The sequence below is a fragment of the Ochlerotatus camptorhynchus genome, unplaced genomic scaffold, assembly GCF_037179485.1.
Source record: "Ochlerotatus camptorhynchus isolate MF236.1 unplaced genomic scaffold, CSIRO-AGI_Acam_v1.1 ptg000277l, whole genome shotgun sequence".
Classification (NCBI taxonomy): Eukaryota; Metazoa; Arthropoda; class Insecta; order Diptera; family Culicidae; genus Ochlerotatus; species Ochlerotatus camptorhynchus.
In genome coordinates, this window is record NW_027040766.1 from 6,803,070 (window position 1) to 6,828,247 (window position 25,178).

Genomic DNA, 25,178 nt, shown 5'->3' on the forward strand with positions numbered 1-25,178 from the left:
AATCAAAACGATAAATTGTTCAGCGTTGGTTGAAAACGCTATCTTACATAAAGTTATGGTGTGATAATTTATTAACTAGAGAAAGGTCTGAAGAGGATAGGTGCAGAGCGTAAAATTATTGGCTGCCTAGGCTGAGTATGAAAGCACTGCACTATTCAATCCCTATGCGAGTAAGAGAGGTGACACAGTCGGAAGAAGTGTTAGTTTGTTTACTAAAATGAACCATGCCCATTTTGTTATGGCAAGTTTGCTCCTCGTGTTTATTAGCGAAATTCACATCAAAGATTGATTAATTGCGTTGGAAATCAGTTTGGCCCGGCATTTGTGACCAGCATACACCTTCCGGTCGCATGAAACAGGTCAAAAACTGCAAAAAATCCGCAGATAAAAATTTTTGTTTTGAATTTCTGTATGGCAAAATAGTGAACTTTTCGTGAATATTAACGGCAAAGAACTCACCAACACTAAGAGACCGTGAGTTCCTGCTCACCTGTCATTTCCCATCTCGATTCGAAACGGTAAAGGACGAGGCAATGAAAGAGCCAACAAAACATTCAGTCACTCACGAGCAGGCGACGCACACCGCTTGCCTTCGCTCACACAGCGTGTAATTATTAATTAAAACATTGACGTGCACAGGGTGGGGCAAGGTGGGGCAATTGCCCCACCTTTTATAAATAAATATATTGCCTGAAAATTGCACCACAAAGGTGCATGAAGGGTTAAACTTCAATGAAATTTTTTCGTCAAAAAATTGCACCACATTCCTGGTGTAATTTTTTTTTTCAAGGAGTTAATTCGAAGCAAAAGATTTTAATTGAATATTTCTGGTGTAAAAATATCATCAAGGTGGTGCATGGAGGGACTAATCAAAATGAATAACTCTGGTTCTAAAATTGAATCGCGTAAAAAAATTGGAGGTGCACATTTATCTGAAAACTTCTGGTGGAAAGTTCGCAACACTGTGGTGAATGTAGAAGCAAGATTTATTAATTTTTCTGGTGCATAATTTGCATCATTCTGATGAATGCAAGCTTAATTGAAAATGTATGGTGGAAAATTTACACCATTCTGGTGCATGAAGAGGCAAAGCCTGAAAGTGCATGGTGAAACAAACTTCATTCCGTTCTGGTGAATGGAGGAGTATGCTCTATTGAAAATTTCTGGTGCAAAATTTACATCGCTCTGATTAATGAAATGAACAGAAATTTTCTGGTGGAAAATTTGCACTAGCCTGGTAAATGAAGGCACAAGCTATATTTAAAATTAAGCTAAATTATAAATTTCTGGTGGAAAATCTGCACCGTTCTGGTGAACGGATGCGCAAGCTTTTCGGATTTTGTTTTGTTTTTAAATTTGCATTCTTCTGCTGAATAGAGAAACAAATTTTAATAATAATTACTGGTGTAACATATGCACCATTCTGATAATTGGAGGGAAGCTGCTTTACTGAAAATGTATGATTAAAAAAGTCCGAAAATAGGGGCAAACTTTATTTGGTGGAAAACCTGCAACCTGATGATAGGAGAAGCCAGCTATATTGAAAATGTTTGGTGGAAAATGGAAAAAGGAAGTCTGCTCCAATCAGAAGATTGGAGAAACAATTTTTATTGAACATTAACGGTGGAAAATTTGCATCGTTCTGGTCAATTGAAATTTTCTGGTGTAAAATTTTCTGGCGGTAAGTTTGTATTGAAAATTTCTGGTGTAAGATTTGCAACATTCTTCTGCATGGAGGGGCAAGCTGAATTGAAAATTCCTTATGTAAAAATTGCACAGTTCTGGTGAATGGAAGGGCAAGCTTTGTTGAACATTTCTGGTAGAAAAACTACGACGTTTCAGTGAATTAACGGACAACTTAAATTGACTTCCGAGAAGAGCCTCAGCTATATTGGAAATGTCTGGTTGGAAATGGAAAAAGGAAATCTACACCAATTAGAAGATTGGAGAAGCAATTTTTATTGAACATTAACGGTGGTAAATTTGCATCGTTCTGATCAATTGAAATTTTCTGGTGGCAAGTTTGTATTGAAAATTTCTGGTGTAATATTTGCAACAATCTGCTGCATGGAGAGGCCTGATGTAAAAATTTCACACTTCTGGTGAATGGAGGGGCAAGCTTTGTTGATCATTTATGGTAGAAAAACTACAACGATTTGGTGAATGGGCGGACAACTTAAACTTGTATTCCGAGAAGAACCTCAAGGGTATTGAATTCGGAGGGCAGTTTCAAAAGAAAAGATTTCTGGGGATGATTTCTTGAAAATTCTGCGAATAATCTCTAGTGAATCCTGCATATAGTTCCAAGATAATTTCGAAAAGAATACCGAGAGAATCGAATTTTTAATGAAATTCCAAAGGATGTTGAGGAAAATTTCAAGGGAATTCCGAGGATAATTTTAAGCTCATTCTGGGAAGAATTTCTGGAGAAAACAGAGGTAATTCTTATGAAAGTTTAGAGGAATTTCAGTTCCAAGGTGTTCTGAAAAAAATAAATTCTAAAATATACAGAGAAGAACCTCAAGGGAATTGAATTCTTAGGACAGTTCCAAAATATTTATGGGAAGAAATCAAAGAAAATTCTACGGATAATTTCTAGTGCATTTTGCAAATAATTCCAAGATAATTTCGAAAAGAATACCGAGAATATCAAATTTTGAGTGAAATTCCAAAGGGATTTTAAGCAAAATTTTAAGCGAATTCCGAGGATGATTTCTAGTTCATTCCGGGAAAAATTCTGAAACTCTAAAGGAATTTGAGTTCTGTTCTAAAAATTTTGTAAAGAACCTCAAGGAATTCTGAGGATGGACTTTTTCGCAACTGTACAAAGATTAAAGACAGCTTGTGGATTCCCTAAATGAAAAGTGGGTATTAGTTTGCCTTACTAAAAATTAGTCTAAGAATCTTCTCTGATTTTTTTTTGTCATTTGTGATACCATTGTTAGAAAGCTACAGCTGTTTATGTGCAATAAATTCGGGATTGTCCTTTATATCATCTTTAAAACATGTTGAATGTTCGGCATCATTTCCTGTCATCCCGACTGGCGGTACTTTGGGACAGGGTTGACATGCTCAATCCTTCGCACAATTCGTCATTCCGTTAACAATCGTTCCAATCGTTACATATTTTTTAGACATTTTTAATGAACCTATTAGCCTTGGCATTTAGATCGAAATTTGAAAAAAAAATAGAACTACTATTTTTGCTGATGACCAAGTTCAACGTACTCGCAATGGTAATAGTAAAGTGTAACTACAACAGCATATAATACTCCGTACAGACTATGGCTTACATCATGTAATAACCTTGCAATGAGCACTCATACATAGGATTTCCAGTGAGTTTGCGATTGTCATCAGGTATATTGATAATGATCGGCCGACGGAAACATTCGTGGGTGTGAGACGGGTGTTGAAAACAGACGCGACGACCATCTTCAATACTAAAGCTGAGGTCCTGACAGTGATGCAGATTTATCGGGAGCAGGTGATGGCAGTATATTTTGACAGTGCTGGAGTACAAGCCAAGTGCAAGGACGAAAACAGCAATATACTTTTATGAAGCGCTTTGAGTTGGTTTATTTCCTTTTAATTCCGTTATAATTGCTTAGCTTTTGACAGATACGTGTATTTCGTCTACTACTTGCAGACTTCATCAGTGCAAAGTACTCAACACCACTGATCAAGATTGGATTGATCAAGAGCAATATACTGTTTGTTCACTGCTATGCGCACTGTTTGAACCATGTACTTGTCGACGCATTGTGCATACGAAAGAAGAATGCGAGTCTTATGGGTCGTCATTCATGTCGGTTTGGCGGTGCTTTCACCACCATCTGACGTGACTTCAGCTCAATCCAACCAACAAGGCAACAACATTGCAGCAAATGTATCATTTCGGTTAAAGACCTACTATCACAAACATTTGACGAACCGATCATCATCGACATCGTCTCTGGAATTAAATTGCCAATTTCCATTGGCTGTCTGAAAGCAATTTGCATTGAAGAAGATAACGCATTACCGGAGTAAAAAATAAATAAAATTAGCTAAATTGAACAGTAGGGAAACAGTGGTGGGTGGACAGCACCATCTCCCACGCACTTTGGAGTACTCACCATCCCAATGCACCATAGAACAAACAATTGCCCCTCCTTAACAAGATTCCTGTGCACGCTAGTGGTAATTAAGTCATTTTTCCATAGAAAATGTACGCTCAGTCATTCAAAACAAGTATTGGGTTCCATCACGGCAGAATGAACGTGTTGACTGAGCTACTGACTGAGTGCTCGGCTGTCAGTGACTCGTTTACCTCTCAATCATTCAGACTCTCACGAGGTAGTGAATGATGAGGCAGATGGCAGTTCATATTCATATCAAAATGACTCAATGAAGCTGACTGTTTTGCGCACTGGATAGGTGGATAGTTATGCTAGAGTACGGCAGTATGAAAACTGAGTAGAAGTTGAAAAGGCAGCCCCAAAATATGCACCTTTAGAATTGATAAAACGATCCATGAAATATTGAAAAACGTTCCATAAAAACATCCAAATGATCCATAAAACATCGGAGAAAATCCTTAAAAAAGTGTGGATGATCCATAAAAAAATATCAATATTTTATGTAAAATTTAGCAACACAATTGTAAGAATGTACCACTAAGTTTCTAAAGAATTAGCATTGAAATTGTACGAATTACCCATAAACATATTGCAATTGATCCATAAAACATTCAGCAATGAACCTGAAACTAAAGAAAATGATCCATTAAAAATCAAGTTTGAGCACTTAAAAATAAAGGCATGTTCCAAAATTAGACGTATATTAAAGGGTGTCCACGATGAAATTGCCACACACAAAATTGATTCGCAAAATTCGAGTTTTCATCCGATTGCCATCAAATTTTCAGGGATTGAGAAATAACTATTAAACTTCATTTTACCATTTACTCGTATTTTATTTACAGTCCATACGCAAATGCTCGCACCTTGGCCTTAACCCCGGCCATAAGATTCTGCACAACCTGTGAATCAACCGTTTTTTGCATGTAAACCCATACTTTCTTCAGTTCCTCGACTGTCTTCACTACCTTAGGTCGTTTAAGAAGGTGCTGCTTCATAATCGCCCAGTACTTCTCGATGGGGCGGAGCTCCGGAGTGTTGGGAGGGTTGAACATTTTCGGCACGAAATTGACCTTATTGTCCGCATACCACTTCAGCACGTCCTTGGAGTAGTGGCATGAGGCCAAATCCGGCCAGAAGATTGTTGGGACGTTGTGGGCCTTCAGGAGAGGAAGCAGCCGCTTCTGGAGGCACTCTTTTATGTACACCTGTCCGTTCATCGTGTCCTGGGTCACGAAAGGTGCACTCCGCTTCCCGCACGTGCAGATGCTTGCCAAACCAGGAATTTCTTCGCAAATTTGGACATCTTCTGAGTGCGGACATGCTCCGGAACGCTGAACTTATCCTTGGCCGTGAAAAACAGGTTGCCGGGGATCTGTTTGAAGTCGGCCTTCACATATGTTTCGTCGTCCATGATGCAGCATTCAACTTTCGTCAGCATGTTGAGGTACAACTTCCTGGCACGGGTTTTGGCGGACTTGTTCTGCTTCTCGTCGCGATTAGGGGCCTTTTGTACCTTGAACGTTCGAAGCCCAGCCTTAGTTTTGGCCTTCTGGACAAAACTTCGGCTTAGGTGCAGCTTCTTAGCCACATCCCTAACGGAGGCGTTCGGATTTCGGTTGAAGGCCCCAACTACGCGGTTGTGATTTTTGGTGTTGTACGGAATACTTTTTCCTTCACTTCTGGGCTTCCAATCGGTGGTCAACCGTTCCTCGAACCGCTTAACCACTCGCGACACCGTGGAATTCGCGATTCTCAACGTATTAGCGATGGAACGATGCGAGAGATCCTTGTTCTCGTGATGAATGCGCAAGATTTTATCACACACGAGCTGTTCTTTCGACTCCATTTCCGCGAGTTTTGATCACAGGACTTTAAAACTTGCAGGATGTAAATAATGCACTATGAACTAAATCCACCCAAATTTTTATTAAATTCTACCCAACGGTTAAAAAGTTAGAGCAATTTCATAGTGTGGCAATTTCATCGTGGACACCCTTTATTCATGTTTAGGACAGTATTTTTTTTTTAATTTTGATCCATAAGTCTCGAAAAATTGCTCCACTGCATATCTACTTAGATTTACTGTCCTGCCCGTGTATTTTAGGTAGAGGTGCGAAGCGACGGGAAAGCGTCTAGAATTAGCTTCCAAAAGAAGATTCTATAATAATATTCTATAACCCCTCCCTAAAAAAACACGGCACGACAGTATATCTAAGTAGTTACGCAGTAATGGAGCAATTTTTCATGGTTTATGGATCAAAATTAATAATATAGTGTCCAAAACGTGAATCATATACGTCTAATTTAAGGATCATGGCTGTTCGAAATATCGGGATAACCCTGTACCGCCAAGCCCAGCGACAACCCTGTGAAAGATTCGGAGAGCTACGGTAACGGTTCAACGGAACTGTGAGTTAAGGCTCTGAACTATTTGGTGGATTATTTTAACTTTTGGTTAAAACGTGACAAATGGAAAGTTATCGATTAACCCTGCTATCCGAACGTGGTTACTTCTGACAGAAAAGAAGTTAAATTTTGACAACCGTGGCTCGAAAACCGGTCGATCGACAGCAGAGGGATTTTCTAACATAGAAAATAACTTTCGAAATGTCACTTTTAACCACGAGTTAAATTTAACTCGGCAAATGGTTCACAGTCTTAGATAGGTCGGAGTAAGAACGAGAAAAACGAGGAAAAGAAACCATCTAGAACACGTTTTACAGCTAAATTAAGTTAATTGCCTAAATATGTTACTATGCCTATCGTTTAATTAAATTGTAGTGATTTGTAGGAAAGTAGCAGTAGCTAGAAGTAGGTTAGTTGGAGGTGGAATTCGTGAAAATATTGAATTTAATAACCCTATATTTGATCCTAAAATCTGGTAACCGACAATTTGTTCCTAAACGGTATATACTTGATTTACCCTAAGTAACTAGTAAGTAGCTCATTCTACATCGTTTGCCTGCTTAACTAAAATAATAGTTGAATCCCTAAATCCTAAATCTAGCCAAATCTTTGTTGAAAAAGTGACGGAAGATAACTCTCGGTTTGAAAAATCTCCCGCTCAGCCTCCTATCGCTTTTCATGGAGGAATTTCTCTTCCTCCAGCGTTTTCTCCTTTGCGCTTTTCTCCCGCTGCAACAGGTCTAGGGATTCCTCCAGACTGACCTCATTGGTACTTCCTTTTCCAGATTCGGATCCGGTATCACTGCTCGCACTATTCATTCTGCTAGGTGTTTTTTTTTTTGGGACAGACTTCTTGGTTCCTTTCGGCACCTTCAGCATATTTGTGCATTTCGAGCACACTTTACAACTGTCGTCTTACCAGCACAACTATAATGGGTCCAGAAATCGCAGAAATCACACTGGACCATATCATCTACGTGGTCATGGCCTTCACAAAGCGTTCAGTTTCGATCGCTGTTCTGTTCTTCACTCAACCGTGGTGTTGATCCCTCTGACATTTTGAGGTTATATCCGATGTTGTTCTTCAAGAATGTTCGGATCAAGCTGTCCAAAACGAGACTGCTCTGAGGAAGTTGCTGTCATTAATTCGAACATGGCTATATTTTTAAGTACGCAAACTTGATTTTCAATGCATTACTTTCTTTAGTTTAGGGTTCACTGCTGAATGTGTTATGGATCAATTGCAATATGTTTATGACGAGGGGCACGAAATACAAAGAATCGGTGCGTTGAAGTTAAAATGCAATCAAAAGTACTTAAAGTAATTAATGCGTTTTGAAGTAGTACTGACGGTAATCAAAATTATTCATCCGTAGTTAATGTAATTAAAAGTATTGATAATGTAATTAATGTGCTAGAATGACTGAATTTCAATTGTAATTAATGGAGTTAAAAAGTAGTAGTTGTGTAATTAATGTAATTAAAGCAGTAGTTAACGGAATTTATTCAATTACAGCCGTTGCCTGCGCTGGAGTTAAAGGTTATTGCGTGCCCCTAGGAGTTTACACCGCACCCTGTACAATATTTCTGCTCAACAAAAAATCAACCGTTAACAAACAACAGTAAAGCACTTGAAGCACGCACTGTTCTAAATTTTTCATCTTTACTATCGCAAATATAAACAACTAGCAACGCCATTGACGTCAACATTGCTTCCGGCATCACTGCCAGTAAGCTTGCTGTGATTCCTCTGTTATTTTTATTGCATGATTGCTACTGTCAAATCGACATTTTTAAATGTCGGATGTTAGTTCTCACAACTTTGGGGGTGCATTTTCTAAATCCAAAATCGATCACGCAATGAAAGTGGTCTGATTTTGATCCAGAGATGATGGATTTTAATTCCTAATACGCCAATCGATTGGAATTTTTTTTACGAATCTGTTAAAATTAAGACTTTATCAGTTTTCAAAAGGTCACTTTTGCACAAATGTCCAGCTGTTGCTATGATAATTAAAATTATCACCGATTGCCTGCGAGAAGCGCTTCCCCTAACACAGATTTCAAAATCGAATTCCATCCCGTCTCGTCAGACGGTGCTTATTCAATCCTGTGGTAAGTGGTGGTGTCCGGTCCTCATCAGCAGCAGCAGCAGCAGTGCTTTTTGTGCGTGGCGTTGAACATTGTTTTTCAGTACACAACGAAAGATTCCCCGCAAGCAGCTGCCGGGTAAAGCAGGTGCATAAGAACGCTCGTCAACGGTTGTCGGGCTCTGCCAGACGATATCTGTGCATCTGAACTCCGATTCTTACCTCCACGCGGTGCTCGGTGCTGGCTATGATGCGTTGTAGCCAGAAACGCGAACAAGAACGGGGGAGTCCGAAGGTTTTGAGTGTGTGCAGGATGGGACCTAGTCATGTCTTAGGCCCATCCGATTACCGTGCTCAGTCTTTCTGGCGGCAGTCACTTGTCTACCGGACTTTAAACAATTGTAGATAGTGGATTTCGTGTGGCTAAAGTTTGTTCAGGATGAATGCATTCTGTAGGTAGAGTGTATGGACCAACTTCTAGCGTCCACGTTTGAAGCAACGGAGCGATTCGGGCTGGCAGATGGAACCTCCCGTCTTAAGTGTATCCGTTCAGTGTGACAGGGGTGAGGCACTGTCCTATATTTTTTCCCCAAGGGTATAGATTGGGAACAGTCTCCGGCGACTTCGGCCCGAGAGGGTCTCTCCCGTACGACATAGTTGATTGATGAAAAACACAGTCAGCTATGGTGAGGGTCGACGGACCCTGGCGAAAAATAAACGCAGCGGGACGATTGTTCTCCTCATGGAGGCAGTCGAAGGAGGCGATAAATTAGCGTGGAACCATCTCGACGTGACTTTAGCGGTTCAGCGTTCTGCTGGGCATACTGTTGGACATACTGGACACGGATCGGGGTGGTTCGCGTTACGTGCTAGAGGTTAGTGATCCTGCTGATGCTGAAAAGCTGAAGCAGATCACTGAACTTAGCGGAGGATTCAAAATTCGGGTGGGTGCACACTAGAGTGATGCAAAATTTGAAATTTTCGCTTCACAATACGATTCCAAATCGGATCCTGACTAACCTCTCAACATTTGAACCCATTTGGTGAGAAACTGAAATGGCACAAATCATTTAAAGTTTGTATGGGAATTACTATGGTAAAACCAAGATTTTTGATCATGTCTATCTAATAATTCACCATATCGGTCTGCTTTAAAAGCTTTCATATGTACTTGTAGGAAATTTTCCCAGCTACAACTTTGCTGAAGACCACTTTTTGATTAAATGCAAGAATCGAAAGTTATCAATGGTACAATGCGCTGATGTCTTATGATCATGCTCAATCAACTGCTCAGCAGGCAACATTGATGTTTCTAGGGCGTTGAATAGGACACAAAAATCACGGCTACTATGTCACACTGCAAAATACAGTGTTGCCTACAGAGCAGCTGCTTAATCATGTCATAAGTTTACCAATCTCTTAAATAATTAATAACTTTTTACAGTCTCGTTTTACATAGAAACGATCTACAGCAAAGTTGTAGCTGAGAAAAATTTCTATAAGAATAGCTATCGAACTGTTTCGCAGCTCAATATGGAAAAAGACTAGAAGGCAATGAACAAAAAGTTGAGATTTCCCATATTAATTTACATGTAAACTTCAAATGGCTTGTGCGAAGTCTGTTTCCAACCAAATGAGTTGTAACTCTGGGAGGCTAATCAGGACCCGATTTGAAACCATTTAAGCACTGTGGAGCGAAAAAGTCAAATTTTGCATCAGTCTAGTGCACACCCTACTTTGAATAAAGTTCGTTGCGTGGTATCAAGTGTTGATATCATCAACGAATCGGAGCAGACTCTTAAGGATCATTTTGCTACACAAGGTGTTGTAGATGTCCACAGCAGGGTTACTTCCACTCACTTGCTATAAAAAAATGTTTTTTCGGAATTATGAAATCATGAAATAGAATAATGCAAATTAGTACTTGTAAGTTACAAGAAGAGGTCGTGAAGTATATGTTTGACTCATAAAACCTGTCAATTTCGCTTTGAGGGCGTCACATTCAGCGGTCTTATGATTCGTGAGCGTTCACTCAGAGTGAGCGCTCACGAGTCGTAAAATCGCTGACTGTGACGCACTGAAAGCAATATTGACAGATTTTATGTGTCAAGCATATACTTCACGACCTCTTCTTGTAACTTACAAGTACTAATTTTCATTATACTATTTCATGATTTCATAATTCCGAAAAACATTTTTTTATAGCAAGTGAGTGGAAGTAACCCTGGTCCACAGAATCTGCAGGGGTAGTGGCGAGGGAAAGGTTAACACCTCATCCGTGGTGTTAACTTTCGAGGGGATCAGCTTTCCGGAAACGGTTAAGTTTGGTCTCCTCAGCATTAGGACCCGAGCGTACTACGGCTTGCCCTTGCAGTGTTACAACTGCTATGGGTATGGGTATGGTCGCGCGGGTTGCAAGAACAAGACCAGGTGCAGGGTCTGTTCAGGGGTCCATCCGGTTGCCGAGAAATGTGGAGCAAAGGCCTTCTGCTTCAATTGTCGAGGCAATCATCAGCTGACTAACCGTAGGTGCCCTACCTACGTGAAGGAAGCTGATATCCTTAGGATCAAAACCAACCTTGGTGTCTCCTTTGGGGATGCTAAGAAGGTATAGCCACGAGCGAAGCGGGAAGTCCTATGCAGCGGTTGCTGCTAGGACGGCACCTGTTGACTCTGGTAAGGGTCAGCAGGTGCCCTTTTTACCTCCCAAAGGTAAGAAGAAAAAGAAGGCCAAGCAGGGAGCTGCGAAGTCGAACCCTCAGGGCAAGGGTGGTTAGGCACAAAATGCAGGATGCAGTGCAGTCTGTCGTTGACTGGGCAGATGGTGGTGGGCTTGTGATTTCCCCCGAGAAGTCCAAACTGTTGCACGTCTGCTTTGGTCATCATCACAGACCGAGCCTGCCATTTGTTAGTATCAGTGAGCATGCGGTCAAGGCCGTACGCGGGATGAAACTGCTCGGTGTGACTATTGATAACAAACTCTGATTTGTTAAGCACGCCAAATTGGTGAAGGATAACGTCAACAACAAGTTGAATATCCTTCGGACCCTAAATGGTCGCTTCTCTGAAGCCTCTCGCAGTACATTGACCAAGGTTGCTAGGGCTCTGGTTGTCCCTAGCATCCTATACGGGGCGGAACTGTGGAGCAGGGGTGGTGTCTCCTTGCTTAAGATTCTGGAACCTGGAGGCGTACAGAATTTGTAGCGGAGCGCTGAGGTCTTCACCGATAGCTTCTCTGTTGGTGGAGAATGGAAAGGTCCCTTTGGTGAATGTTGTCACCGAAGACCTGGCCACCAAGGCGCTGAGGCTCCTAGAAAGGGAGCTCAATGACAGGCCCACGGTTGCAAGATGGTAGCAAGTGTCTACGGTCTATACAAATTTTAAAAAAATCTCAAGATCTAAGAACATCCACCACAAATTCTAAACTTCCGGGAAGACCATTAACCTTTCTACGAATTTTCTTGAGCATATTAGCAAAACAAAGTTCCCAAAACTTCTAAACTATGCCTTGAGGTTCTATAAAGTTGACCGAGCTTCTGTGAAGTTGCCTTGCTCTTCTATGATGTTTTGCCAAGTTTTTCTACTCTTCTACACCCCCCTCCTCCCCCTCCAATATTACCCATCACTTCACATTGAACGTAGAAGCAGAATAAGAGCTGTTTCAGGTAAAAATATGCTTCTTAAACTAAAACTATGGTTCTACATTACATCTTTTTGGTGTCTTCAGCGCACTTATTACTTATGAGCCAAAGGATAAGTTGCCCGGAACCGGATAAAAGATTTATCGTAAAAGCGTAGTGTTATAAGCGTTTGCGCACAACTGATAAACTAAATGTTTCTAGCAATGCGCAATATGTAATAATCTAAACAAATGTGTCCACCAATGGACTTCGACGACTTCGACAGATCCAGTGAAGGCTATTTGTTGCTATCAGCGAATCCAAACACATAAAGCAACCAAGTACAGCCGAAATTCTCTGGTTGGGCCACCACCTCGGCCCAACTAACGAATTCGATTCGTTAATTAAGTCAACTGACAGAAGGCTAAAATTTGTTGGGGGGTATGCGTGTCCTCTGCTGCGGTTAAAAAGATTAAACAAAAAATAATTCAGATTGAAACAAATTGCTCTTGAAACTGAGTGGAAAAAGCAAAATACTGATGTGCTTAATTAGTGCTTTAGATTTCTTCTGTAATTTTAAATTAAATTCAAATGTTTCGATCAAATACCATATCACTGACAAAACCATATGTTTGCACACAATATATTGAATGCGCAGTTCAAAACGCATATGATTACCCCTAGGAAGAGTTTATGGTTGATTGTCTAATCTATTTTGATATGAGATTTTGGCATCCAGATGCCTTTTAATTGGATCATGGCCCAACTAGCGAACACCCAACTAACGGGCCCCCAACGAACGAATTTCCGCTGTAATACTATATATCTAGAGTAACATTTGAAATGGGCCTATGTCCAAAACGTAAACAAACCAGAAATGAATTTTAAATTTTTCCGCCACTTTTCAATTCATATTTAAGAAAATTGAAGCATTTTAGTCATTTATATTGTTCACAATAACAACAGTTACTGAATCTCAGTATACAACATCCAAAATATGCGAAAAGCTTTCAAAAAATTTATGAAAATCTATAACAATTTAATTTCCTAAATTAATAAGCATTTTTGTGAATCTTTCAATGAATAGACCCTTTTTTTAAGCCGTTGTTCTTGTCATCAGCAATGGTACGCCCTTTGCTAAGGGTACGGCCAGGGTAGACGCGATTCGCGACGCGACGCGACCAATTCAAAAGAATCTTATTATTTATTATTATTCCTTGCGTGAGTCGCATCGCGTCGCGTCGCGTGTCGCGTCTACCCTGGCCGTGGCCTAAGCCTTTTCGCAACGTCATATAAATTCAAAACAAACCATCGGCCCTACCTCAAGCAGTAGGGCCTAGCTTTTGGTTGAAAATTTTCAATCATCGGCCCTTCTACGTCACTACCCTAATAAACGAGCACCATACATGAACGATACCACAAATCGTGCCACCGTACCACATATTGTTGGGATGATAACCCGAATAGGTTGTTAGGCATTCTTTATGGTTATCGTTTATGCGGGTAGGCCTATCAATGAAATGAAATAAATCAAGACCAACAATTGAAATGGCCTTAACTCCATTTTGTAAACAAACCATGTAAGGCCATTTTCTCGCGAACCGACGTCCGCAAAGGCAAACCAACATAATGAACAGGTAGGGAAAATTCTCCTCTACCCGATTGTGGTTTAGGTTTGCGAATGAAGGTTTCGGTTCGCGATAAAATGGCCTTACAAGGTTTTTTTTTTACAAAATTGAGTTAAGGCCATTTCAATTGTTGGTCTTGAAATGAATGGTTTTTAATGATTTTTCTCGATTATGCCAAGGGGTGCGACAAATCTAAATCTCGATTTTAAATGGTAAAAAAAAATCTCACAATAGCGAATCAACCTACGAAAAATCTTTTTTCATCTCTTGCATCTAAACCCATCTACTCGCATCGCTCTCCACCTTTTTGCACAAAATCTGCATAATCATAATCAATCGTGTTTTTAACTGTTAAGCGCGAGTGCATCTCACAACAGCAGAACAAAAAAATTCCTGCATCTTAGATAGAGCCGCCCCCCTTGGATTATGCGGAACTTTCCTACACGATTAGTAGCTATCAAGCGGTGCTAAAGAATGGTATCAAAATCCGACTTGTTTACGTTTTTGACATAGGCCCATTTCAAATGTTACTCCAGATATAGAGATTCGCGGAAGCGATCATCTTGAGCCAATCGAGTAGCGTGACCTGTCAAAACATGAGCCAAACGAGCATTATCTAACAATCCTATAATAAAATGCGAATGGATAATTCTAGATAGAGCTGGAATTAGGCCGTAACAGCTTTTGTAAACAATGACTTCTCTCGATGATTTCTAGAAACTCAAGGCTCGCCCAATCAAATCAATATCACCATCAAGTATGGGAAGTCTTCCCCTACCCGATGCCTGTGATGGTTTGCGTTGGCGTGCCTTGAATTCCTAGAAATCATCGAGAAAAGCCATTGTTTACAAAAGCTGTTAGGCCCTATTTCCAGCTCTATCCATAGGCCAGCATTGGAGTAATTTCCCCTAATTTGCCCTTCTGAAAATTAAAGAAAATTAAAGGATTGTGTCCTAGACACGACCGCAGTATGATGTACAACCATAGATGTAACTCTAAGACCAGAAGGTTCCGAAGAAACGTGCTCAACTTTTTGGCTCAGCTCTGGTACTATCTTCGGTCCCAAGCTGATCGATTCACCCCTCGAAACATAGGAAATTCCACTAACCCCTCATTTTATCTGTCAAACTTTCATAGCGAATCAAAACAAACATAGTGTAGTACTGGAATTCATACTAGAATGGAGTACGTTAGTGGATTTGCTTGGGACCAATAGGCTAGTCAAGTAGTGAGCCAATTTAAAAACGTTAGTTTCGTATTGATTGTTGGTATGTATTACTAAGCTCGATCGGAGTGGTAGACGGATAATGATATATTGCTAGCCAGCTTTGTTCTAATATACATGGTTGAGGACATAGCTTGATCGGAATCGTGAAAAGACATAACAAAAACATTCACGTGTATCATCTTCGGCTTTACTTCGTGAAGCAGCTTGCCATCAATTTGATCGTTTCCTTCTACCGCTCCGAGAGAGCTGTGTCGTACGCGCTGCTTGTCATGAAAAAAGGAAGAAGTTTATATCATTATTGCATTCCACTTCTGACAAAGCGTTATCGTTCGACTCGTTGATCGTTTGTCATTTTGTCATTTGGAGATATTTTTGCTTCCTTGGTTGCTATCCGCTTTTACTCTCATATAAAAGGCAGAATGCATTAAGTGCACGGATTTTGACAACATCCCCTTTTCATCCTCAAAATTTTGACATTTTCCGGTGGTTTATTTACTTCCTATTACTCTGATACAAAATTAAAGGTATACAAGAAGTGGCGTTAGGGACCGTGCACTGTTCTCTAAAAGTGAGGTTAGCTTTACGAACACTTGATCTATTGTATCATCTGCCCCCCAAAACACAGAACCACACAATCATACAACATACACACATTGACCCACAGGTTAGGAACAAGATTGACAACTTACAGCCACGCTTGCATTGCTAGTGACAGGATTAGTGTTAGCGCGGTAGGGAGAAGCATGTGAGTTGTAGCTATGCTGATTGTGCTGCTGGTAGTTGCTGGCACTAGTGGCACTGGTAGTAGTAACAACGGAAGTGTCGGCAGAGCTCGCAGCCGCTGCCGCCGCGACCGAGGAGGAGGAAGAGGATGCAGTGGACAGTGATTGATGCGATGATGATTGTTGCTGTTGTTGCTGGGGAGGAAGATGTTCCTGACCTGAGTCACCACCCATCGGGCAGACGTAGTCGCTCCACTCGTCCCCGCCCTTGGAGCTCTTCTTACGCTTCAGCGAAAACTGCGACTTCTTTGGGGTCTACAATGGAAGGAAAGAGTAAGGCTTTTCAAACAGATGTAGGAATAGGGAAACACTCTACCTTGATTTTGGCAGCCAACGTCAGCGGTTGGAATCCGAGCGTATTCTCTGCGTCTCGTTTCACTTGGATGATGTCTCTTCCCAGGAGTTCCTTGAAATGCGTTGCCAGATGCCTCCGGAGCAGTGTCTTGCTCGGTGGGATGCTAAGCAGTTCAGCTAGCAGTTCGGCGGTGAATTTCACCTCAAACATCATTAGGGCACCGTGGACACCAGTACCCCGCAGGTTCGGTGAGTACTCGGACAAGTCCACCGCCCGGAGCCATTCCATAACCCGATAGCAAGTCCACAACCGCACGTCTTCTTTGGTACCACTGCTCTCATCGGCCATCGATCGTCGAATGAAGCAATCCGGATTCCATTTTTGCTCCCGCAGCAGCTGAATGCCTCGCCGTAAGCTGGCGACATGCACACAGGAAGACACGTGCAAAGTGACTAGATCATCCATGGTAAGCTTGTGCAGCATGCGACCATCCATCCTGGCTGCCATAAAGCTATCCTTGTACTGCGGCAGTCCTACATCCTCCAACCATCGAATTATCTGCGGAACAAACGACAGAAACGTTTATCTACTGTTTTGCTCCATCAAAGTATCGTCGAACTTACCCAAGGTGTATCCAGTTTGCCCGCATTCTTGAGCAACACATCCGCATCGACGCTTTCGGTTAGGTCGGCGATCGCCAGCACGATCTTCTTCCTGTGCAGTGGATTCTTCAGGTTCAACTCCTTTTCAATATCCACGGGTGACGCTCGGACCAGTTCGGGCGCTCCACCAACCTTCAGCCATCGTCTAAGCTCTTCCTCGTACATACTGAGTCCCATCTGCTCGAACCACTGGCACAGCACTTCCAGGTCCCACTCCTTAAAAGGTTTATCCGGTCGTCGGAACTCTGAACTCCATCCCAACCTTGCTCCGGCCGTCGCACGGACCCCACCTCGTTTGAACTCTCCCGGGTCGACGTCCTCCAGCGTACCGCTGTTGCTTCGTTTGATCTTACCGAAGATGTTCCTCAAACCTTTCAGATTTTTGTGACTCATCGACGGCGACGGTGAAGGCTGCGGCGTGTAGCTACGTTGACTAGCTTGCCCATCCAGGCGATCGTTCGACAGGGTTTCCGAGTCGGCTGCGTGGATTAAAATTAAACTGAGATTAGTCGCCTGTTGTTTGGGGTAGTTGGTAACTGGTCACTGTTTATACAGAACAGAAAATTGGTTAAATAAAAGGTCATTTTGCATTAGTTGACGGATAGTTCAGCTCTCGGCAGCGCGGTACAACACGAGGTTTGGTAATGTGGATTTGAACTTGCACTGGTTGTATTAGATATGGACGTCGAGATGCAGTGTTAATTATCGTTCAGCGGTATTATGTAACAAACACAACTTGAGGTTTGGAGAATTTTGTTGTTAGCGACAGAGCCAGTCTTGGATTTGTTGGATCTTCCGGTGGCAATCGCTGATGGGTACATTGCAGGGGTGACAGCCAAAGGAGTACAGTACATCGGGATTGGAATGAGCCAAATTCCGGAGTGATTCCAGATTTGGGCGCAGCTCTTTTGGTAAGCAATGATTTCAATGACCGATTTCTCGCGAATAAAATCTAACAAAACAATCAGACAGGGTAGTGATTCCTCTAGCAGTTGGTATAGTTTGTTTGAGTTTTTATTCGCAAGAAATCGGTGATTGAAGTCATTGTTTACAAAAACAGTTACGCTCAAATCTCAAATCATTCCGGAATTATGAGTAAAATCGAAACAAGCAAGTTAATTTTGACGAACGCAACTTTTGATCATTGAAGGACGACAATAGATCGGTTTTTATACAGAGGAATTGTGCCACGATTAAGAGCACATTGACCAATTACACAATGGCGTATCTCAAGTCTACTTTTCGGTGTTTGAACCTTGTAAAAGTTGTCTATTGAGTGATCCATTGCCCAATTGGTCATAGGGAAATTCTATGACATTAACGACCATCTAAATCATCAAAAGTACCGTTCCGTATCGCCAAATGTGTTAATAGTAACCAAACAACATCAACCGACAAGACAAATGAACACACGCATCAGCATCCGCGCGACCAGCATCCGGCGGACCACAAGAGAAAAAGCAAAACGAAACTATCCAAAACAGCCGCGAAAGCCTCGGGAAAACGGCAGACCAACAAGAATGAAACAAACAGCAAAATTCAAGGCATGGGACATAGAACCTAGATTTGGCACGGAAAATCCACGAATCTCCCCAATCAGCATCGTCTGCAGTGGATCGGCGGAAACGGAGAAAGGCTGTGGCTGCGATTTGGATCGCTGGTGGAACTCTCGATCCAAAATGGGACTGCTGGCGGCGGCCAGCTTTGGAGTGGAATTCGTGGAACTGTCCGCCGGCCCACCCGGGGGCGGTTCCGTGGTAGCCCTTTCCGAATGGTCCTGCTCGAAATCGATCAATCGATCGGATTTGGATTCGATCATCCCGGAAGGAGCATATGGCTCCACCGAACAGTAGATGTTCTGCGCCGAAGCGGACGTCTGTTTCAGCGATTTTAAATTGGACTGACCAAGCGCAGCGGACAGCGAGAGGGCATTCATCGATGCAGACATATTTACAGCCGCAGGTCGGTTCGGTGGCGCGCCATTGGCACCGGTGACCAGAGTTTTAGCTGAAAGGTAGGAAGCAGAAGCAGATTCTTCAGCTGCTGCCGCTGCTTCGGCTTCAAGGTTGATGGCATTGATATAGGTTTCTAGGGTGGTCAAACAATTACCGAATGCTACGTTGCGCTTCAGGTTGGCGTTGGCGTCGGTGCCGCCGGAACTGCCCGCACTGGAACCACTGGCCGTCGATAGCGTTGTGGCAAAGGCTTGCCGTGGAAGACTGCTGTAGTGTAGGTCCACCCGCTGCCGGTAGGACGCGGGGGGCGTCTGAAATGGGTGAAAGTTGAATTAGTGAAGTTCGGATTCTGGAAGACTCCGTTCCGGGACGGCATACTTTTGGTGTAACGGGACTAGGTGAGGTGGCCGTTTGCTGTTGCGGTAGACTACCGTGGCTACCGTGATGCAGCGGGGACGAGTTGATTGAGTTGCCCGGAGTGGACGTTACCATTCGACCGGTCCGTCGCAGAAGACTAGCTGCAATGCTGTTGCTGTTGTTGTTGTTGTTGTTCAGGGTATTGCTATTGAGGATGCCCCCGTTCAGGTGGTTGCCATTGCTGAGGGGGGTTCCGTTGATCAGACTAGATCGCAGCTCCAGGTTTTCCCGTTCCAAGGCGGCTTGCTGCAGCTTCAGTTCACTCATGGCGGACATTAGCTCCAATTTTTGCGTTTCCAGTGACGATCGCGAGAGCATTTCCTTTGAGAAGGGAAGAGAGAGGATGCAATGGGAATTCATTAGTGCTTACAGCTTCGCTGCTTTGGATCGTTTGATTTTATTTAAATTGAGTTAGTGTAAAAGGAAGAGAGTATTCATGCTGTTAAGTAAAAGTTTGGTGAAATAAAGAACATACATTATGGCAGAAATTTGTTAATATATAATTGATAATTGAGCCATGCAGTTATATTTTTATACATTAGAAGCACCAAATTTTAAGGGATGACACCCGAGTCATCCACCCCCAGGGCCTCTTAGCAGGGATGCCAGGTGTTTTGGGAAATAGTCTTCAACGAGATCAAAAAAGTTTCCTCACGTGTCTTCGAGCATTTCCGGGCCAAATAGTAAAAAAAAAAATGAATTTCAGATTCGAACTTCTTCGATTTGCATGAAACTTTGCGTAATTGTTTGTTATGGTCACATTTTGAACTTGGAAATTTTGTGTTATTTTGATTGGACTTGCAACCAAAAATGTGTTGACATTTTTTGCCGTGTTTATTTTTCCTGAAAAGTAATTATTTTTCCCTACAACTTTGTTTCACACGTCATTTCGATTGTAACTAATGTTTTCGAGTTATTATTAGTTGGAATATGTGGAATACGCCTTTTTGAAGTTTTTAATTGCGAGATTCAAAATGGCCAAATGTTAGCTCAAATGTGAATTATTGACCCAAAAAAAAACAATAATGCAAAATTTCAAGTAAATCGGGAGGGCTTTCAATATAGAGCCATTCCATAGCAAATCGATATAGTGGTTCTTAAAATTTCGTAAAAATTGGTAATTTTGCTCCTTATCGCAAAATATTAGTCCGTTATTTTATCATAAGGGTGACCATTTCCATGCTAGGATGGTTCAAAAATTGATTGTTTTGACGTAGGACTACGTCTTTGATTTCTATATGGGGGTACACTTTGTGAAAACCGAAAATGGAACATGTAACAAATTAAGAAAGATTTTGAACGTTAATAACTCAGCTGCCCCTGGTCCAATTTCAATAATTTTATCACCAATCGATCAGAAATATGGCTACGCATCGATAACAATGCTTTCGAATGTTGATTTTCAACAAGAAACTATTGAAAACTGGTAAATGTCCAGCATTGTCCAAAAGCGTCGAATTAACTAACAAATCCACCAATTACCTACATGCATATGCTGCTTCCCCAGCACAGTCGTCAGAGAGTAGTAAGTAGACGAAACAAGTCGAAGTGGCATTCGCCTCCGATCCTCGGGCGCGTGCGAATAGGGAGGATGGAATTTCGTAATATTTTGCACACTCATCGCCATATTCAGAACCAAACGCAAATTCTTCGAGATAATCACCATCCGTCGTCTGGCTCGCCGTGGCGGTGTCTGACGTATCTCCGGTCTGATTTACGAGGTGTGCTGAAGGTGTTCCTGAAAAATGAGATCCGTGATGCTGTTGTCACCTACACTAAACACGCCAAGCGTAAGCGGCCATGGATGTCATCTACGTTTTGAAGTGACACTCTGTTTGGTTTCGGAGGTTAAATCATCACCAACTTTGGCAACAAAACGGCTCTTTTCAGGGCCACCAAGCTTATTACAGTTTGCCTGTTTGTCCATATTCAGAACCAACGATCACACAAAATGCTCATACTCAATCAAACTGGAAGCAGGGGTACAAATTATTTTGATCAACCTTGATCAACTTTGATTCACCACGGCCGGATATTTTCGCCAGGGAGGCAGCTCCCACACCAGGACCCTACCAATCGACCCATCAACTCAACCGGGGACCAACGGCTTTACTTCCCGAATGAAGGCGTGATCAGATATGTTATGCCTTAGAACATGCCGGTGGCGCTGACTGAGATTGGACCCAGGCCTGCTGGGGTGAGAGAATTAATCTCGCTAACCACCGGCGCCGATATCTTTCAAGGTGATATCACGGCGAATGAGATCGACCCAAATTTGAGTTTAGTTATCTCAGAAATAAGAAATAAAGTGCAGGAACTCAGCGATGAGTAAATTTGCCACATGTTTTCCCAGGTTTTTCCAGGATTTTCCAGGGAAAAATTTCCGAATTTGAGAAAAGTAAATATTGGATTCACTCGGTCTATTGGTACTACTCCGAGACTGAATAAAATTTTCATCAATTTCCTCATTTTCTGGCAGATGTTTTAGGTTTTCCACAGGAAACCATGAGACAAATTTACTCATCGCTGAGTTCTTGTACTTTTGGCGATTATGAGTGAAGTAAACTCAAACTTGGGTCGTTCTCAATCGCGGTGTACGCAAAAGGAAAAGAGCCAGTGTCGCTACTTGATAGCAAACTACTCATAATGGGAGGAGTCTTTGTAGCTTTTTTACCACTTGGTTGCACATAATTCTGCTTTAACCTGAAAAGATATAAAAGAGCGCTGCTGTATGGCATTTAAAGGAGGTTTCAGTCGATTGTTTGCACTTCACTCATTCAGTCCAGTTGATGTACATTTATGGTTCCAACTGAGGCTCGAATAGTGTAGTAGTCAAGCAGTTTAGTCCGGTTTTGGCTCGCTCAGTCGAGTTGTTCGAGTTGCGCGTTTGTTCGTGTCGTAGTGCCGGTTTCATCGTGTGATGGGAAGGCAGCGCTCCCGGAGCAAGCTCCGTGAGAAAGCGGAGAATAGTGGTGAAGGTAGCTCGTGCGTACCTATCACAAATAGGTACGCTACTCTTCCCACCGATGTTGGGAATGCCCTACCAGCGGAAGTGAAGCGGACGAAGAAAAGGAAGAAGAAGTCCGATGGTGCGAGTGGCCGTGACACCATGACGAACGTCAGCGACATCGGTGAATTCGGCGTTACCGTCGAGCATGAAAATTCTGCCGTCCCGAGTACGGCAAAAGTCAAGCTTCCTCCACTGGTGGTGATGAAAGTGCCACTCAACACGCTCATTAGCGATCTCACATCGCTGGGCGTTGCAGCTGAATTCAAGCTGAGCAGGATCGGCACCAAGGTGATGCTGCGTACCAAAGCGGAGTACGAAGCAACCGTGAAGTACCTGAAGGATTCCAGGGCGGAATACTTCACACATGACATCCCCGGTGAGAAGCCCTTCAAGGTAGTCATCAGGGGCTTACCGAACTTCAACCCCAAGTCGATCGAAGAAGAACTTAAGGACCGTTACAAGCTAGCCCCAATCGCAGTCTTCCGGATGACGAGGAGAGACGAAAACGTGAAAACGTACCCGGATTGCCTTTTCCTGGTTCATTTCCAGAAGGGAACGGTGACGCTCAATGCGTTGAAGGCCATCCGCTCCATCAACTTCATCATTGTTCAATGGGAGCCATACCGTGGCGGCCGTCACGACGTCACCCAGTGTCAGCGTTGCCTGAATTTCGGGCATGGCACCCGAAACTGCTACATCAATCCGCGCTGTGGCAAATGCGCCCAAAATCATGTTTCCTCCGAGTGCGTTGTCGACGAGTCGGAAACATGCAAATGCGCCAACTGTGGTGGAGCTCATCAAGGGTCCGACAAACAGTGTCCCAAACGCGAGGATTTCAAGCGGATCCGAAAGCAAGCGTCCACAAGAAGCCAACCAGGACGGAAGAAGGAAAACACTCCGGCATTCAGGGTGGAGGACTTCCCACCTCTTCGTGGTACGCAACATGGTCAAGCAAATCCACGGGTGCAATTCGGCCCCCGTCAAGAAACGTCTGGTGCCTCAGCTGGACAAAGCTCTCCATCCCCCCCTGGATTCTGGAGGCAACCAGAAGCACAAAACGCCAATCCCGATCTCTTCTCTGCGGATGAGCTGATGAAGATTTTCGTCGACATGACCAGCGCTCTTCGTCAGTGCCGCAACAAACCCGAACAGATCCAAGTGCTCGGTAAGTTTATCATTCGGTATGGCGTCTAAACCGTTAACTATAGTCACGTGGAACGCTTGCTCTGTACGAGCCAAAAAGTTCGAGCTTGCTGACTTCCTCCGCAAGCATAGTATCGACGTGGGCCTCCTATCAGAGACCCATCTAAAGTCCGGCGACAGCTTCTGGTTGCCTGACCACAACATTATTCGGCTTGATCGCACCAGCTCCAGGGGGGGTGGTGTTGCGGTCGTCGTCAAGAAAGGAATAAAATACCACACTCTGTCTCATATCCGCACCTCTATCATCGAGGCCCTTGGTGTGGAGGTGGAGTCGTCGACTGGATACGTCCAGTTCATCGCCGTCTACTGCCCTCGACAGTGTGCCGCCAGCAGTGGACTAGCGGCTAAATTCAAAAAAGACCTGTCCACCATCACCCGTACCGGTTCCCGCTTCGTAGTTGGAGGAGATCTGAATGCTCGCCATGAGGCCTGGCGGAACTACCAGCAGAACCAGAACGGTCGTCTGCTGTTCGACCACTCACAACATGGGCTGTACTCCGTTTGGTTTTCGGATGAGCCAACATTTATCTCACCGGCTGGCAACCCATCGACGCTAGACCTGTTCCTGACAAATATCGGCTTGTCCAAGCCGGTAGCATTGAACGAACTCAGCTCCGACCACCAACCGGTGGTGGCTGAACTGGGCTGCAACGTGGCTCCTGCTTCAAGCCTGCGCAAGGACTACCATCGCGTAAACTGGGCCCAGTTTGGACGCGTGGTAGACAGGCACATCATCGACAACCCGTCGCTTGACACCGTGGAGAACATCGACCGAGCGTTGGAGGGACTCCACCAAGCCATAACCGTGGCTGACGAGGCGTGCGTCCGACGAGTTCCTGTGAGGGGTAAGTTTATTGCCATTGATTCCCACACCCAATTACTGATTCGCTTGAGAAATGTGCGTAGACGCCAGTTCCAGAGAACCGGAGATGTAGCGAGGAGACGTGAAATGGCCGATCTGAACAAGGAGATTGCTTCCAGAATGGTCTCACTCCAGAACGAAAGTTTCGGGCGGCTTGTCCAGAATCTGGACGACCGCTCCAGACCATTCTGGAAGGTAGCTAAGGTCCTAAAGACGCACCCCAAACCCATTCCTCCACTCAAAGATGAAAATGATGACGATCGGCTCATAATCACCCCTCAGGAGAAAGCAAATGCGATTGGTGAGCATATTGCCAAATCGCACTTGCTTGGCTTCAACATCCAAAGTCCGCTCGAAGTTCAGGTAGAGCAATGCGTACTCAACCTTGATTCCTCCCCTTGTGCCATCCCTCCGGAGGATAGAATCACAGTGGAACAGATTTGCTCAACGCTGAAATGCACCAAAAACATGAAGGCCCCCGGGTTTGACGGAATATTCAACCTAGTATTGAAAAACCTCAGCATGAAGGTTCACTCTCTGCTGGCTGCTGTCTTCAACAGATGCTTGGAACTGCACTACTTTCCAAGTATCTGGAAAACAGCGAAAATCATACCTATCCGCAAACCCGGGAAGGACCCAACGCTAGCTTCAAGCTACAGACCAATCAGCCTCCTTTCAGCGCTGAGCAAATTGTTCGAGAAACTTATTTTCAATCGTTTGCTCAAATTTGTCGAGAAACACAACATTCTCCTACCGGAACAGTTCGGGTTCAGGAAGGGGCACTCCACAAATCATCAGCTAGTACGGGTGATGAATAACATCCGAAGTAACAAGGCTGTATCCAAGTCTACAGCCATGGCATTATTAGACGTTGAGAAAGCGTTTGATAATGTCTG

At 43.3% G+C, this 25,178-nt stretch overlaps 1 protein-coding gene across 15 annotated transcripts in view; it reads right to left on the bottom strand.

Annotated features, from left to right (window-relative positions):
• LOC135706297 (liprin-beta-2-like) overlaps positions 1-25,178 on the bottom strand; it is a 163,627-nt gene that overhangs the window by 1,099 nt on the left and 137,350 nt on the right. For 2 of the 15 annotated variants that reach the window (XM_065227876.1, XM_065227870.1), the window contains 6 exons: positions 19,169-19,528; positions 18,945-19,101; positions 18,396-18,842; positions 16,797-17,314; positions 16,195-16,731; positions 15,192-16,133 (listed from right to left, as the gene is read on the bottom strand). In XM_065227876.1, the coding sequence (XP_065083948.1) occupies positions 15,762-16,133; positions 16,195-16,731; positions 16,797-17,314; positions 18,396-18,842; positions 18,945-19,101; positions 19,169-19,528 (2,391 nt within the window). In that variant the 3' untranslated portion in view covers positions 15,192-15,761. Of the gene's footprint in view, positions 1-15,190; positions 16,134-16,194; positions 16,732-16,796; positions 17,315-18,395; positions 19,102-19,168; positions 19,529-25,178 lie in introns of those variants that run through there. The other 13 variants (XM_065227872.1, XM_065227871.1, XM_065227875.1 and 10 more) reach the window with 9 other exon arrangements.